At 26.5% G+C, this 18,814-nt stretch overlaps 1 protein-coding gene across 1 annotated transcript in view; it reads left to right on the top strand.

The window, feature by feature from the left end:
* LOC100199386 (uncharacterized) overlaps positions 1-18,814 on the top strand; it is a 93,046-nt gene that overhangs the window by 2,551 nt on the left and 71,681 nt on the right. The window contains exons 2-6 of the mRNA XM_065793502.1: positions 7,237-7,455; positions 8,047-8,166; positions 8,927-9,073; positions 9,354-9,443; positions 14,076-14,153. Coding sequence (XP_065649574.1) covers positions 7,237-7,455; positions 8,047-8,166; positions 8,927-9,073; positions 9,354-9,443; positions 14,076-14,153 — 654 coding nt within the window. The remainder of the gene's footprint in view (positions 1-7,236; positions 7,456-8,046; positions 8,167-8,926; positions 9,074-9,353; positions 9,444-14,075; positions 14,154-18,814) is intronic.

Genomic DNA, 18,814 nt, shown 5'->3' with positions numbered 1-18,814 from the left:
GAGCCTGATTATTCATATTGTTCTATACTTTAAAGTAAAGTTTTGCAAAGTATGTGTTTGCAAGAGTAACTTTGTTGAACCATTTATCAGTAAAATAAATGCGTTAACATTAAAATTTCAAAAATTAAAATATCAAAAGTTATTTGATAGTGTTGAAATTAATTCACATGGAGGAAAAATAAAATTAACGTTTACACTGGTTATTGAGAATCAAGTTATTTGAGAATATATTTCTTCTAAGAAAATTTGTAAAGCAAATTTGTAAAGCAAAGGAATTTGTAATGCAAATTTGTAAATGTAACTAAAGAAGTTCTAGAAGAATAGCATAGAAACTCTTGAAGTCGTTGTTCTTGACAATACAAATTCGAATACTGGTGCAGACAATGGTCTAGTTGTTAATCTAAAAAAAGTTAAAAATAGAAAACAACACTGGTGGTGTTTTTATTGACTTATATATAGGGTTTGATACTGTTAATCATACCATTTTAGTTTCCAAACTTGAACATTATGGAATCCGTAGAGTGCTTTTAATTGGTTTTAATCCTATCTTTTGAATTGGAAACAGTTTGTTAGCATTAATGGTTACAAATCAAGTAAAAACACATAGTTTGTGGTGTTCCTCAAGGTTCAGTACTCAGCCCTTTGTTGTTTTTGATTTATATTAATAATTTATATTGATTTATATTATCTAAATAACTCAGTCCATTTGTTTGCTGATAATACTAATATCTTGCATATTAATAAGTCTCATCATTCCTTGTGTAAGAATATAAACTTAGATCTAAAAAGTTTAGTTCATTGGCTAAATGCAAACTTAATTTCTCTGAACTTGGAAAAGACTAAACCATATTTTTTTCATCTCTAAGATAAAAACTTTTATACAACAATCATAACTAAAATTAAAATTTATAATAGACATTTATATCCAACACACATTATTAAATATCTTGGTATTTTTATACATTCGAACTCTCATGAAATTTTCATATAGATTCACTCCGTAAAAAACTTAAATGAACTAATGGCATGCTTTCAATAATTCACCATTATGTTGATAAAACTACCCTTAAGAATCTATATTTTGCAATTTTTCAGTCTCATCTCAACTACTGTTGTCAGGTTTGGGGACAAATTGGCAACTGTAATATTAATAAACTGCTATCAGCTCAGCGCCAATCAATCCGAATAATAAATTTTCAACTCCATAACACAGAAACTTCAAACTTCTTCAAAAAACTTAAAATTTTCTACCTTGTTAGCATAATTTAAAACTTGATTTATACATTCACGTTTAACTAGAAACATTAATAATGGAAAACTAATGTATGTACTAAGTATGGCAAGTATCCAATTACACATCAGTGCATCAGTGAATGAAATCAAAGTCTTGTGCGCATTGTGAATAAGTTTGAAAAATTCAAACTTAAAAATAATTTATCTTCATTTCTTTATTTAAAAAAAAATGAATTTAAACAAGTTCTTATAAAAATTTTATTTTAATTTTTTATTATTATTAACTTCTTTTAGTTTTCTTCTTCTTTTTTTCTTTTTACTATTAATATAGAAACTTTATTGTTTTTGTCATTAGTATTTATTATTTTCATTACTGCTATTTTTATTAGTACTATTATTATTAAAAGTATTATTATTTTTTGTTACTTTTGATCTATTAATGAATAAAGTTATTAGTGTTATTATTATTATTTTTGAAATTAATATTATTAGTATAATTATTTGGTGTCACTCCTTTGATCAAGTTTCTGCATGAGTGACTCGTTCCTTGTCAATCAATTATTTATATTTATTCTTAATAATGATATTATGATTTTATTATTTATAATATTATAGATATTATTATTATTTTTTTATTATCAATATTATTGTTATTATTATTATATTATTGTAATTATATGATCGTAAATTTTGAGGAAAATAAATATCTTGTTGTTGTTATTGTTGACTTGGCATAGTCGTTTGCGAGGTTTTTGGAGCTGTTAGTTATCATAACACAATGTTTTTTGAATTTTTTTGCTTGCTAACTCTTTGCATAGACCGTTCATTTTAGAATACTCAAAAAATTATTAATTGGGTGGACATTCTAGTGGGCTTCTACTTTGGTTTTTTTTTTCAAAAAATATTGTTGCTGTTTTGTCATAAGATGATCAGTCCATAACAATTAGTGGTCATTTATTAAATACAGTGTATAATTAGTCCTGTTTAAATATATATAGCATAAATATAGTATACAATTAGTCCTGTCTAAAGACATGTTTATTTTGAAAACAAGTAAAAACATGCTTCAATAAAAAATAAAAAATCACAAAAAGATGAGTTTTTACTTGTATTTTTGTGGTTAAAATTAGGACTTAACCAATCATGGTTATGGTGACTTAAGCAACGATGGTGAACACAATGATGGTGATGTTGCTTTTGCACATCACCATCATTGTGTTCACTTATATTCACAATTTGAATTAAAATGTCAAGTCAAGTTTTAGGATAAGCATTGCATGACCTCTATGCAAATCTATACGTAAAAAACTACCAGAGGTTTTTGTAAAATCTAATTATCAAAAATCTAGTACAATTGCGGAGAAGTGTTTATAGTGTTTAAACTCTCTTAATAAGAATCAAGCCCCTGGTCAGATTATAAGCATCATAACACATTTAAATTTTTAATAGGTATAATAGGTGTTGTGGGAAAGTGCCTCAGTACACAAAACTGTTACTTGCAGTTTGCTTTATGTATTAAGGCAAAGGGCAAGTGACAAGTATATGACAAAGGGCAGTGGTTTAGATGATTTATTAGAGTAAGATGACAAGGTTATGACTGACCAAGGTTTTTAAATACAAGAAAGATTACGCTTAAAAATCTGTTAACCACTAAAGAAGTCAAAAAGATAAACATGTTGCAAATTTAAGTATGCAAATCTATGAATAACATGTCAAATGTTGTCTAATTAATCGATATTTATTAAAATTTTATTTAAATAAATTTTGGTTATATACTTATTTAATTTTATCTTTTGATTATTGCATATCTATTGTGAATATTTTTAATGACTCTTTTTTTATCTATTGTGAATATTTTTAATGACACTTTTTTTTATCTACTATGAATATTTTTAATGACACTTTTTTTATCTATTGTGAATATTTTTAATGACTCTTTGAAAATTAAATTTTTTTTTTTTAAACTTAAATTTTTGTAAATGTCTAAATTTTTATTTTTTGAATTTAGTTTACAAAGCACACAAAGTTTTAAATAGAAGTAAATTACCATGCTACTACACGCATTTTATTAACATGCACATGTAATTTAAAACCAAAACATATAGCAGAACATAAACAAAAAAATATTGCTCAGTAAATAAAATTCTTGTTTCATTTTATTGTTTTCATTATATATTGATTTATAAAATGTTTTTTATTATAGTGTTATTTACTATTTTTATTTTTACTATGTGTGTCTTATATATCAGTGTTCCTTTGGCTGTTCATATTGTATCAAGTCTCCTCAATGATGTACTGGTGTTCTTTAGTTAGCAGTAGTTTTTTGATCTTTTTTCAAGTTGAAAATGCTTGGATGTTTTGAGTTTATTTAAAATTAACTTTAGTTAATCTTATACTAATAATAAATTAAAAATTAGCTGGATTTTAATCATGTATATATTATTATCTCATTTCTAACTTATTAATTATTTATTATTTTGAGTTATTTGTTGTTTGTATGATATCTTTTAAAAAGTTTATTTCTCCAAATACATATATACACACTTTTTTGGCATTTTATTTGTAATTTGCCAATAATTTTTAATCTAATATTAGATAAGTAAATAATATATTGCTTAAATGTCATTTTGAAACTTTAGGGTTTAAGAAATTAAGACTCCACTGGAGGGGAAAAAAGACAGCATCATCAGATCATTTTAAAAAAAGTAAAAAAAAATTTAAAAGAAAGAAAAAAAAACAATTGTGTATAAAAATAAGTTATGAATAGTTGTGTAATTAAGATTCAATTAGCAGTTGTGAAAAGTTGATTATGATAGGTTGTACAAGTAATAGATTAAACAAGTGGAAAAAATAAGTTTGTAAAAATTACAACAAATTTAATCCAAAAACATTACAATACAAATTTAATTCATAAGCATTACAATATGAATTACAATATAAAAGAAAAAAAAAATTCAAGTTAAAAAAAATAATTAATAAACCATTTTGCAGTAATAACAATTTTTTTTTGTCTAAATACAGGTTGAAAAAATGTAAGTTAAGTAAAGTTTAATTTTCCAATATTTACAACCTTACAACTTTAAGAAGAGAAGGAAAAAGAGATGTTAAATTTTTATCATGCAAAAAAATGTTAGTACTGTTATTTTTTGATAAGGATTGTTTTTTTCCATTTTTTTTGATAACTTATAAAATAAAGAAGCCATGTTTCCTTTGAAACTTGTAAAAAAATTCAGCGCACAATGTAGAGGTAGAAATAACATTGCTTACATTTTACATGTAGTTTACATGCTTGGCAAGTCAAATGCTGGCACCAAATATTGTAAAAACATAACCAATCAAGTGTTAATTATTATATTATAATATAAAAAATATATATAACATTAAGTATTATAATAAATTTTTGGCTTTGGAGTTTTTGTAATTAAAATGCTTTGTTAAAAACAGAAGCAAAATTACTATTTAATAATAGCACTTTATTATTTGAGAGAAGATTATTTCTTGGTTGGTGTTGCACCCAATTTTCAATTCTTTTTACCTTTTTAACCAAGATCTTCGTAGCAAAGTCTCAAGCTTTTTGATTTTAAAAGTTGCTACTTCTTTTGATGATGGATAGCTATTGGCAATTCCATGTGAAAACATCCAACTTTATTATAAAATGCAACCCTCAAAAAGTCTCAGATTTTGCTAATTTTTACACCACTCAAAGATTTTAACAAATTATGAAAAATTTTCATTTCCAAAATTTTATCATCTAATTCCAAGCAATTTCAAAGATATAAGATACTTTAACTTTAAGATCAAAGGTATTTTAACTTTAAGTTAAACCCACAAAAATCTGCCATTTTAAAAAACAGTTTTGGTCTTTGTTTCTCTTCTGTGTGCAATAGAAAGCTGAAAATATGTGCTCTTACATATTTTGAGGCAAGAAATCCAACAAAACAACTTAAAACAATAATAAAATAAACATAACACTTGAAGTTTTGACCTTGAGGGGAGACCGGGGCTAGTTGGCCGCAGGGGTAAGTTGACGAACTGTGTTTATCTTTAGAGCCTTTCATCAGAAAGTGACAAAAATTACTCAGAAACTTCCTTATTGACCATTTCATCATTCACTGTAGTATTGTCAGGATTTGCGCATGCGCATGGGAGATATTGAGATTTATGCGTTTTTTGGACATAAATGTAACTTTTAGAACATTGCTTCCTTTTTACTTTACAAAGAAAGTATTTAGTCGTATGAAAAAAAATTACTGTAAAAGTTCCAGTCACAATTGGTTTACTATATCCAGTTAGACTTTTTTTTCAAAGCTGCCATTTTTCAGGATCTATAGACTGTTTATTAAAAAAAAAGCTTTCGGGGTAAGTTTACAAATTTTTCACGGGGTAAGTTGGCTCATAGCATTTACTATGGAAAAAAATATTTATTTTTATAAAATTATTATTTTTTTTTTTAATTTTTAACAATGTTGAAAATATTTATTCTTACAAAAAAATTAAAAAAAAAATTTTTTAGTTTTTTTTTCCAAACATAAAAGGTGGGCTACTGTTTGGCTTTTATACGGACTAATATTTGGTACCAGCTAAAAGTAATTTTAAATTTTGGGATAAAATTATTGCAAAAATTAATTTTAAAAAAATTTCGATTAATTTTGCACTTAATAGTGCATTAATAATCATTTTTATAGTTTGTGCCAACTTACCCCGTGGTGGGGTAAGTTGGCGCAAATTTTTTTTTTTTTGAGGGTCCGGAAAGGCCCCAAGAATTTTTATCGTAAATGAATGCAAATTTTGTAAGATACCCTAATCCATACTCTTTAAGACTACACTTTAATATTTAAAAAAAAATGTACTGTTAGGGCTACAGAGCTCATAGAGTAAAAACCGAGCCAACTAGCCCCGGTCTCCCCTATTGCAATTTTACTGGAGCAAGTTTAATGTTTTATGCAAGTTTATGCAATTTTACTGGAGCGAGTTTAATTACAAAAATGCTGATGTCGCTCAATTTTAGTTGCAAGCTCTGGAAATATTCACATGAAATTGCTCCCATTCATTTAAAATAATTAGAATCCACTCCCAAGTATTTAAAGTTTAGTAAACTGTTTCATACAGCAGCTTTCATTATATACATTGTTGTACCAATACATTTGCAAATTTCATCCATGCCAGCCATGTATGTACAATGACAGGATCAATCTGTCTTGCTGAAGCAAGGCAGATTGATAGCAGCTGTGTATTTTTTTTCTTTAAAACCTTTTTATATTCTAAAATAGTTTTATAGAAAATATTTATTTTAGCTTAGTTATTTATAGTTAGTTATTTATAGTTAGTTATTTATACTATACTTCGTTTTCCTAAGTTAAAATTGTATTTTATGGTTTATAGAATTATCTTTTAACTCCCTGGAGTACTAAAAGTTGCTTTTTCAAGTTTTGGTGACTTTTATTTTTTTTACAGTTACTTTTTTTTTTAAATAGTTAGAAGTATTATTTTTTACAGAAACATCTTTGTTGTCGTTCTATTTTTTATAAAAAATGTAAAAAATTTACAAAATTATTTTCATGTTTTCATGGTTAAAAAAGTGTTTTATAAATGAATATAAATTTAGTTCATTTTTGAAGAGATGTTTTATTTTAAAATCAATTTTTTGCAACTTTTATCTTGTTGTCCTTTTTTCAAATTTAAACTACTCAAAAGATGTTTAAGTTATTATACATGTAGTTTTACAATAACTGCAAAAACATAACATGGGTCAAATGGCAAAACCTTGTAATTTTTACCTAAATAAGAAATTACAAATATAAAGATAGCTGTAGAAACTGACAGCCATAAATATAATACAAACAAAAGTATTGAAGATGTTTATTTATCTTTTTTATGCAACATATTTTAAAACATTTTTAATTCTTCTTGCATCTTTAAATTGCTAGAGGTTTCACAATTTCACCAACAGTTTTATTATATTTAGTTTTATAACTTATTAGTTATGTAATTTTTATTAAATAGTTCTCTGAAATAAAGAAACTCAACAAGTACATTGAAAAGCTGGAAAAGAAACCATCTCATGATAAGGACACCACTGCATATGAAGTAGAAAAAGTTCAACATATGCTTTCACCTGAAACAAAAGATTTCTCTTTAAATATGATACTCGAAAAATCTCCATATAACAACAGTGAAGATTTTGATATAGAAGGTTACATAATGGAGATGCCTCCTATTTTAGTGAGTTTATTTTTTTGTTGAAGTTTTTTTTTGTTTTAAATAACATTTAACATATATAATTAAACTGCACTAGTTTTAATCAAGAATATGAGGGAGTGGTCAAGAAATATAAGGAAAGTGTTTAAAATCTTTTTTTTTAATTTTTTCATAGTGAAATGTTATAAATAAGTATAAATTTGGTACAAATTTTTTTTATGTTAAAAATAAAAATCTTTTTATAAATATATTACAAAATGAATTTCATGAGAACAAAAGATTAACATCGTATGAGAATATAACTTAATTAAAAAAAGTTGATTACTTTAAATAGAAAAGTAATTAATTGAGTTTATTTATAATTTTTATTTTTTATTTAAAATTTAACATATGTCATCATATTTTTAAAAAATGGTATCAGGCAAATGGCCACCTTTAGCTTTTTAAATTGTTTTTGAGCTGTGTGGCATGTGACACCATACTGCTAAAAAAATGTCCATATCATAGAAAATAGACTTTAAAAAGTTTTCCAGCATATGTTGATAACAATCACCAGTCACTATAGCTGTTTGTTGCTATGACTATATTTTGAAGTCTGGTAATTTTTGATTTTAGGCTACCAAACCCCATAATGATCCAGAACGAATTCTTCATAGAAAGTATATTGAACTTTGTACGCTTGTTAGAAAACTTGATGGAAAAAATCAACAAATTGCAATTAACAACCAAGAGTTGGTATGCTTTTTTTGAATTTTGTTTTAGTTGTCAATTTGCTATTAAAATAATTGGTTAAATTTTTTTATTTCTTATGAACAATAAGGTTTATGCTAACTATATTAGCAGAATACTGACTAAAATTATAAATTTATTTAAAGGTTGTTTTGTTACAGTTGCTAAAGATAAATTAGTGAAGAAGAGTTTAAAAATTTGCCAAAGTATCATAGCAAGGTTTTAATACTTGTTATTTAGGTTCTTTAGGTTTTTAAATAAAAAAAGAACAAGTATTGCAGTTTCACAATAAGCAGAATTTGAGATTTAAAAAACAGAAATGAGTCTTTCAAAAATTTATAAAAACATGTGGTGCCTATCAATTAAAAAACTCAAATTGTCAACTTTAAATACTTGAAATACTCTAAAGTTTAGTTTAAGTATAAAATTTAGATTAAGTAGAAAATTTTATCATCCTGTGTTATAAAATTTACACAAATTAGTTTGATTGTTTGTGAAAATTCATTTTAATATTTAGATATTAAATTTAAAAGTTTGAACAAAAATCTCGACAATTTCTTTCAGCTCTAACAATTTAAAAATATTTTTACAACAAATAAAATTATGAAAATAATAAAGAATAAATCATAATGGATTTAATATGGAAATGTTGCACAAAGTAAATAGACATAAGGTGTCAGAAATGGTGTCAATGAATTAAGTTTTTTGTATAATTAGTAATTCATGTTTACTAATTTATGTTAATCATAATTTATGTTTACTTTAGTTAAATGATTTAAATGAACTTAAAAAGCAACACAAGCCATTAGAAGACAAATTAACACAGCTAGGAAAAAAAAATATGGATCTTAGTCATTTAGTTCGAAAATATGAAAATAAAATCAAAGAACTTCAAAAAGATTTATCAATAAAAGTAAGTTTTCTGTTTTGTAAATTGTTTATTTTTCAGCAAGTTTTTTAAATTTTCATTCATTTTACTATTCATAAAAAGATTCTATTTTTCAATCAGAAAGCATCTATTTTTCACATAGTAAATTTTTCCTTTTTAACAGAATTATATTTTATACAAAAGAGATTTTATTTTTACATAAAAAAGTTTAACTTTTCATAAAAATTTTACTTTTTATATTTAGAGGTTTTTATTATAGTTAATAATTATTTATAGAAGTTTTTATTATAGTTAATATTTATAGGATGAAAAGCTTGTTCATCTGCAAGAAGTGATTCAGAAAAAAGAAAAAAAGATGCAACATTTCAAAAAAATTGACAATTCAAAAGTGAAGGTACAAAATCTTTATTGTACTTTATATATTATATAATATACAAGCTACAGACAATTATAAGAAAAACAAAGCAGCATCTTTAATAAGAGATGTTATTTTATTAGAAATTATATAAAACATATATTCATGGTCATATGGTCATGTATTGTGGTCTTGAGAAAGTTTTATCATGCTACTCTAATTTTACACTTAATTTTAATTGGATCTAAAAGTAACAATATTTTTCTTATCTTTCTGAAAATTCTTTTTGCTCTAAAGTTGAACACCATTTTAGGAAAAAAAAAAAACAAAGAAGTAAGAATAGAATAGATAGAAGTAAGAATATGGCAAGTGCGATAAGGAAAAGCTAAGAGGGTGTTATTTCCCTAACAGATAACTTTGCAATGGTTTTCATGAGAGGCCTGTGTTGAAAGATGATTTGAAAAGACATACAGTTGTGGAATCAATAACAGTGTTGTCACTTTTCAATCAGGAATAATATTATAGTAATTATTAGCAAAAAACAACTGTACTTTGTTTAGTTTGTAATTCACCAGTTACTGCAAATATGTTACAAGAGAGATTGCATTTATGATTGACTGCTTGTTCTAATGGGTGAAATAAAATCGATCTATTCAAATAGTTGTAGTTGCCATAAAAAGGCAGCAATCTTTTCATTCATTATTATTTATTTTTTTCTTCTTTTTTTAAAAAAACCCATTGATTAAGATAAGCAAAAAAGTGAGAAAATGCTTATATAAATATGCTATTGTAAATTTTTATTTTACTCTTGTTGGAGTAAAAAAAGGGTTGCTAGAATAGAATATATTATCTTTGTTAGTTATATATATTCTCCTTAATTACTATGCCCGACAGTTAAATAAGGTTCATCGTCTCATTCAAAACCTTTGAATTTACGGTAAAGAGCATCAATATTATTATTTATCTCTTTTGTAATTTATTTTTATAATACATATTTTATTTTTTTCTGGATTTTTATCTTTCTACATTTTTTTCTACATTATTTTTTTGTATACTTTTTAAATGTTTTTTACACAAAGAAACATTTAAGTATAATTTTTTTTAGGATTTCCAGATAAATGAAATAAAACAATTTATTTTGTGCTTAAATATGTTTCAGTTTTAATTTGAAAATAGTCAATTTTTTATATCATCACCCATTATTGATTAAAAAGTGATGACTTTTTATCAAGAGTGTAAAATTGTTCCTTAAGAGTGGGGTATAAAGTTGTTACTTAGCAAATAGATTCACTTTAGAGGTAAGGTTATCAGGAAGGTAGTTAATAAAGATAAGAAAAACACAAGACCAAGAATGGAACCTTGTTGTACTTCAGAGGCTAATGAAAAAGAAAATGATTCAAGAATTTTACAACATTACCCAGATACATCATATGAAGAGAGCTTAGCGAAAATACAAACATAACAGACTTTATTAAAAGCCTTTAATATTTCAAGAGCAATATCTCTTCTAACTAATGATACATCTATTCTAATATCTATTCTAATGACAGAATGTTACTGCTATTATGATGAACAAATCATCCGTAAAACAAGAGAGTAGAAACCTGTATTTATTGACTCTAAATCTGTATTTGTTATTAGAGAATAAGTTGTTGGATTTAAGATATAAGAAGTAAGCTAATTAAAAATTTCTTATATCTTATCTTAAGTCCAAAGCACTAAGAGTATAACGAAAGTGAGAGGAACCAGAGCAATATCCAGAGCTTTTAAAAAGATTGAACCACAGATACTATTTTCCATCAGGCAAGATAACAATGATTAAATAACAATTGTTAAATAGTTTAGAGAGTTTGAAAAAAAAATTGAGCTGTAACTATGACAGTAAAAGTGATTTGGATATCTAGCAATAAATTTATCTGTTTTTCTGGTATTTTTGCAATGATAAAAAGTCATTTGTTTTTAGAAGAGTTACTCTGATTTAAAAAAAAAGTAAAGGGTTTTGATTAGGTATAGCAGCTGCACAAAATGGAGTAAAACATGGGGTAGAATAGGGCTTAACTGACAAAAAGGAATAAGTTCCAATCCTTCTTAAAATGATATTGCATATGTATTGAAGTTTTAGCCAGAAGCAAAGGATATCAGCCAAAGAATCATCAGGAATCACAATGAAAAGTTTTTCTACAACAAGAGAGTAGTAGTAAGAGGCGCAGCATGATGATGATTCAGCATGATGATGATGCAGCATGGTGTAGAAAAAGTTTGAGATAAAATTTTGAGATTTTTAGTGTAAACGTAGCATGATGTATCAACTAAAAAAAATTGTGGAGAAAATAAGCAAAAATAGGGTCAAAGACTAAACAAAAATGAAGGAGCAAAGGTAAGTGATTTGAGTAGTCTGGAAGTCAAGTTATAAAGTTAACAACCTATTAAGGTTCTATCCTTGGTCTTGTATTGTTTTACATTGATGATTATTCTGACAATCTTACATCTAAAGTGGCTCTATTTGATGACGACTCATCAAATAGAGCCACATTAGATGTAATACTCCTGTCTTGAAAAAAAGTCTTTTCTTTTTGATTGCTTAGAACAAGCAGCTGATTTTGAATCTGGCTTTCTTTCTGTAACAACTTGGGACTGGCAGTGGCTTGTCAATTTTAACTCCAACAAAACTCAGTTGTTTACAGCAAACAACTATTGCATTATTGTTGACATTCCTATATTAATGAATGGTAACCCTCTCACTGAGACCTCTTTTTTACATCTTCTTAGATTGTCATTCACTACTGACTTCTCATAGAAACCATGTATACATTTCATTGCAAAGTTAAATAGTTGGATCTGCTTTATCTGCCAAGGTTAAGCGACTGCTATATTGTTGTAAGGTTACATCTCTTTCTCTTTCTACAAATACTATCATGGTTGGTTGCAACCAAAACTCATTCTTACCTGACTCATCATTCAGCAAAGTTGCATCCTTTTACTGTATCTGTCCCTACATGCTCTAAAAACTTTTTCATACAACTTTTTTCCCTGCATTTTAATTCTTTGGAACTCTGTCCCATCTTCATGTTTTCCTGACTCATAAAACCTTCAACTTATTAAATCTTCTGTTAACTATTTCCTTGTTCTTCAACAGTATTTTTCTTGCTATATAACTCTATTCTTTTTTTCTTCTTTCTATTTTTTTTTTCTTGCTCTTTAACAATACTTTTTGTTTTCTAGTAAATCTCAACTTAATAGTGGTTGCTTGCAGCCTTGTTGGGAGTGAGTTAATTAATAAAAAAGAGAGAGAGATTAAAAAAAGCAAAAGTTTTGAACTTTAGCACCAGCAGATTCAGTGGTATTAGAACTGTTGTAAAGGTGTTTAGTGGGATGAGCATCAAAGTAACCAAGAATGAGAATATTGGCATATGGAATTTTGCAAGATTTAAGATTTCACAGATGAAAAATTTCTTCAACCATGTATATTTGTAAAAGATTGAAAAAATTTGTTTTAAAGGTTTTTATGTTTAAATTTTTTAGTACTCTAGTCATAATTTTGATTAACAGCTCAAACATTGATAGTACTTCACAACAAATATTGATAACTTCATAGCCAAACATTGGTAGTGCTTTACAGAGAATCAAACGTCTTCTGAGAAATGTCTTCATTCTGGTAAGCAATCCAAAGTTGTTGATAAAATAAACCTCGATGAGAGCTAATCAAGAATTCTGGAAACTTTTCTATCAGTGAGCCTAAAACAATTTAACTGAGTTTTAGAGCTGTACTCACATTAGGAGATAACAAATAAAGTTGCATAGTTACTTCCAATGAGGCACAAACAAAAACATACGACTGGAGTCCAATGTTTCTTATCCTTGGCAGAAATCACAGGTTTACAAGATTGGACAACAGCAATTTTTTACTTACTCCTATAATCTTTGCCTATAGGGCTTTCTACAAGATATAGCCGGATCCAATTTACATTTGCCCTAGATAAATATTTTTAGTGAGACACATTCTCAAGCTTTACTTAACCAAAAGCAAAGAAAATATATAGAATTAACTTCTTCTAGTCTTTGCTTAAAAATGGGAGTCCAGCAGGATATGTGACAGTTTGTACTATGTTCCCATGTTCCCAGTAGCAGGGTAATTAATAAACTCCAATCAAAGTATTTTTAGATTTTAGAAAGATTGAAATCTTTGATTTAAAGACTCATAAAAATTCTAAAGCTTTGTTTTAAAAACTGAGTCATAACTTAAGAGACTTATAACTTAGACTAAATCATAACCAAGTATTTTTACTTAAGGGCATCTGTGATAATGAATAATAACTTAGAGTTTTACTGAAGGGCATCTGTGATACTAAATCATAACTTAGAGTTTTTAATTGATGCTTGGTTTGGTGCATAATATTATGTGTTAGTGTAAATATTGCATATCATATACAACTGAGTTTGATGTATAAAAAACACAAATTTGGTTTGAAATTAGTTTTTGTTGTTTTGAGTAGCTATGCATATGTGCAACTTTTGCAAATATGTAAAATTTCAATAGTTGCGCATATGCATATCTGCTCAATTAATTTTTTTGCACACAGAAATCAACTATATATTTATCAGCTTTATTTTATTATATGGGTAAAAATTTAGTTTGTAATAAAATAAATTACTTTAACAATTTTTATTTAGGTTGAAGAATTTGAGAATTTGCAAAGGCAATTTTGTGAACAATTGCAGATAATTTCAGAACTGCGGCATCAAATAATTGTAATTAGTTTTTGTCAACAATTTTTCAATTATTTTCAAACATTTTTATAATTAAATTATTTGTGTGTGTGTTTGTATGCTGCTAAAGCATTATTATGAAATGGTGCAGCTTTTCAAAAACTTTGAAATATTTTACTTATTGCTATTATGGTTGGATATCATAGTAGGTATGAACTTAATAATACTTAGTGGGTGGTTAGACTTGATGTTGATATACAAAGGTAGATTGCCTGGTTTTCTGTATGGCTGGGAAGTTTTTCTAGCTGATTAAATGCAACATCAAGAAAGTTAATTATTTCTTTTGGCTTGTGGTCTAGTATTTCTATAAAAACAGCAAAGAATATCATCTCTACATATTTCAATGGATTGCAATAATCTTTCCTTTTTGTATGTAGAATATAAAGTCCCACTAGCTCACATACTTTAGCCCCATCGGAATACTCATAGTAACCTCAAAATTAAGATATTATTGTTTTTTGAATTACTATTGTTTTCAGTAAAATGTAATAATTTTTTTAAACCATTTATGATGTGTGAATTAAGGGTTCTTGAAGTATTTCTTTAGAAATGGAAGGATAGAATTCTTTAATGTCAAACCGAATTTGAGGAATCATTTTATCAGATCATCCATATTATGCCATTGGTGCCATACAAGTGTGGCATTATTTGCTTAATGGTTGATGTTTTCCAAAAAATGCTTACCTACTTTTCAGAGTTCTGGTTTAAATGGAATAATTAATAGATATTTAAAATTGTTGGCAAAATTATTTTTTTAATCTTTTATTATGATAAATGCTGTATTTAAAGCGCTTTATTCTGTCACCAGTGCCTGTATCTTTTACAATAACTTTAGCTGTTTTTAATGTTATAATATTAAAAATTAATGAAATTTTGACAAAATAACAAAATGTATACATGACTTGCAAATGTTTACATTCTTATTTTCAAAAAAAGATGTAAAAGATACTTGTAGACAGAAAAAATCAAATATTTGGAAATATTCCAGTAAAAACATTGATATATTTGTATGCAGGGCTGTGGAGTCGAAGTTGGAGTCATGGAGTTGGAGTCGCAACATTTTTAGCAGAGTTGGAGTTGCTAAACATGATCACAACTCCGACTCCAACAGTAAAACTTCTTGGTATTGAACGTACATGTACAAAATATTTCACCTTCAAAGAACTTATCATGTATTTGGCAAAAAAAAATTTTTTAATCATCGCGTAATATTTTTTTAAGAGTTTTTCAAAAACTATGCTTTGGAGTTGGAGTTTGAGTTGTACTCTGAAAATTTCAATGATTGGAGTTGGAGTCGGTACTTTTTTTTTACGACTCCACACCCCTGTTTGTATGTTCTGTTAGAAAACTTATTCACTGTTTTATATTTTAACAAGAAATAAAATATTTTTATAAGTTGTTGATTAGCTAGTTACTCAAAAAGATGTGAAAACTAATTTGGGTTTTAAGTTTATAAAGTTTCTTTTGGAAAATCAATTTTTAAAAGTAGAAGACTTAGAAACTGAATTAAAGCTAATGGATTAGCTTAATCCATCTGATTTCATAACTCCAATTTCTAGTTCAATCTAAAAGAGTGAAGAGAAAAGTATCCTATCAATACTATCATCTTTAATATAGACCTTGATAACTGTACTGAGAAAATACATTATGACACAAAACCACCTAATAATAAGTCTTTTAGATATCTAAATATTATCAATACAATACTAAAAGCAGAATTTTAAACTTTTTTACATTCAATTAATGCAGCACAAAACTTAATTAAATTAATGAACTTGCAAAAATAAGTGTTAATTGAACATAATAAACATATTTCATACCAAAATCTAACATCAGACAAACAAAAGAATTATTTTTAAGACTTATCTTAAAAAATGTTAATTTCCCTCTTTAAAAGAATTAAAACTTAGTTCACTTGTGATTGTTGTTGGAGGACTATTTTAATATTGTGCTTATAAAATGAAATCCATCAAATAAAGATAATGCTTTTCAGCAAGTAGTCCTGCAATAGTGTAATATATTAAAGTAATAATACCAATTTTCTGCTAGAGTTGCCAATCTGATTTTTGTCCATATTGTGGAGCTATAAACAATAAACTACAAAAACATTTTTAAAAAATGTTTAAAGACCGTTTGTATGATTCGTTGTACTAAAGTTTTTATTGCCAGAAAAAAATTTAAACTTTACAATAACAAACTTGGTTCAGTTATAGTTATATTTATAACTTTAAATTTGTAACTGGTATATAATAAAAAAACAGTAATTAGTTTGCTGAGGCAATTAGTTTATTACCTGCTGGCTGGAGTGGTTGTATATCAGACAGATTACTTAATCAAAATGAACTTTTATCAGAAGCTTAAACCTAGTGGCTATATTCCTATTGTTAACTGCTGTTATTTGATAACTATTGTGTTTTTTTTTATGTAAAATAATTTGACTGTATCTTTAGGTTACCATATTTATTAATTTGCTGAATAAAGTCTTCTATACTTGAGTTTTAATTTACTACTATTAATTCATAACATAGAAGATGTTAAAGATGTTATAAGGGCAACATTAAGAATATCTACTAACAAAATCTTTTGATTTTGTTAGTAGATTTTGCATAAGAATATAATTATCTGGAGGCAAAGTAATCTAGTCAGCTTTCTAATGTTTGTATAAATGTGAATAGAGTAATTTGATGTATAAAATATTTCTCATTATTTATATGGCTGTGTGGATCACTCAATTTATTAGATAATACCATGGTTAGTATTAACGCCTTTGTTCGTCTTTATATGAGTGTTGTTAATTAATGTAAATGTACATTACCAGGTTGGCCAGCAAATTTTCATGTTCATTTTCCATGAGTTTTCCTTGACTCATAAAAATTCTCTGATTTTCTGGTGAAATCAATTATAACTCCTTGACTTTTGCAAAATTTATTTAATTTTTTTGACATTTGAAGTATGTTCAGCAGTCTGCTTTTCTATATAGTAATTTATAGAAAAGCATTTTTTTACAGATTTAAATATATTTAAAGGAGGGTAATAGTTTTAATTTGACTTTTTTTTTTTTTTTTAATTACTTAAATTTTTTATAATGGTATAATTTTTTCAAAACTAGTTCTTTTGAAATCGCTGTAAACTTTCCTAACATTTTCTGTTGATTTGTCACTACTTATGGTTACAATTGGCAATTTTAAAATATAAAGTATTTCACTTATAATGTTATTTATTAAGTTTTAAAGGATTTTCAAAAAGCAAAATTTAAAATGCTTAGAAAAATTTTGTTTTTTTTGTTTTATGAGACTAATCTGAATTCAAAATTTGCAGAAGAATTGCATGAGATTTAATGAAAAGAAATGCAAAAAACACTTGTTTGTGTGTTTTTATATAATAAACTTATGAATGTATTCTTATAAAGTTTTAATGTTTTCTGCCTACAAGTATGCGCACATGTTGTTTATAAAATGATGTGGCGTTGCAAAGTAAGTCATCCATAATGTAACAGATGTTTTGCCCACTTGTATTTTTTTTTCTAATGTTTGGTTTTTTATTTTTTTGCCTCTTAATTCAAAAATTTGTTTTGATATAACTGATAGTATTTTTATTTATGCCTAATTTCTTGATATATGTGCAAATTTTTATTTATGCTTATTTTCTTGATATATGTGCAAATTTTTATTTATGCTTATTTTCTTGATATATGTGCAAATTTTTATTTATGCTTATTTTCTTGATATATGTGCAAATTTTTAGTTATTAATCTATTCTAATATTGTATGGATAGTTACACAACATAGAGCACTTTTTTATCTACTGAAAGGTATTTAGAAAGTACGATAATAGCGAAAAAAAATAAAAAATAGTACAATTCTTTACTATAAATACTTTGATAACTCTTTCCATGAGGTTAAAAAAACTTTGGTGATCAAGATTTGTTTGAGTGCATACATTCATTTTTTTTGACTTAAGGCCAAGCTTCTTATCAACTTTTGTCATCACTCTTTCAAGTTTATCTCACTTCAACATTTATTTGGGGTTCAAAAAAGATGCAACTTTATCTTTGCCTCAGATGGCTTTGGACATATGAGTCAAATATCTTTAAAAGGTTCTTTTCTTGTGGAGGCCATTGAACTTTTTTTATATGGTATGTCTGGATATCGGAGAGCTTGTCTCCTTTTTGCTTTTCTGCTTACTTTGAAATATAAATCATGCAAAAGTAACAGTCATTGTGATGATCTTTTGGCCTTTTCTATATTCTGAAAATTGCAAAAAACATTGTCTTTATTCTAACTTGGAACTAGAGTGCTGGAGAGTTTGGCTGGTTCCACATATAACATGAGGGGTCCAAAGTTTGTTCTAATCACCCATGGAATCCAAAGTTTTTTTTGCATGCTATTGCCAATGTGACACTTTTCACAATTTTATGTACAATATGTGTGTTTCACACCACAAGAAACATAATGGGTTGCAACACAGATAATTACCTGTTTTGTAACCCACTACTTTTCTTTCTTTATCAAGCCTCCTCTGCAAGAAATGCACAATAGCAACTTCCATAAAATGTCTAGTGAAGCACTAGCAATTTATGGTTGTTTAGTTTCCAGTTAGTACTAAAAACATTATAAATTTGAAACAGTAATAGAGAAAAATCT

This window comes from Hydra vulgaris, chromosome 03, assembly GCF_038396675.1.
Source record: "Hydra vulgaris chromosome 03, alternate assembly HydraT2T_AEP".
Lineage (NCBI taxonomy): Eukaryota > Metazoa > Cnidaria > Hydrozoa > Anthoathecata > Hydridae > Hydra > Hydra vulgaris.
This window is presented reverse-complemented; position numbering and strand designations above follow the sequence as displayed.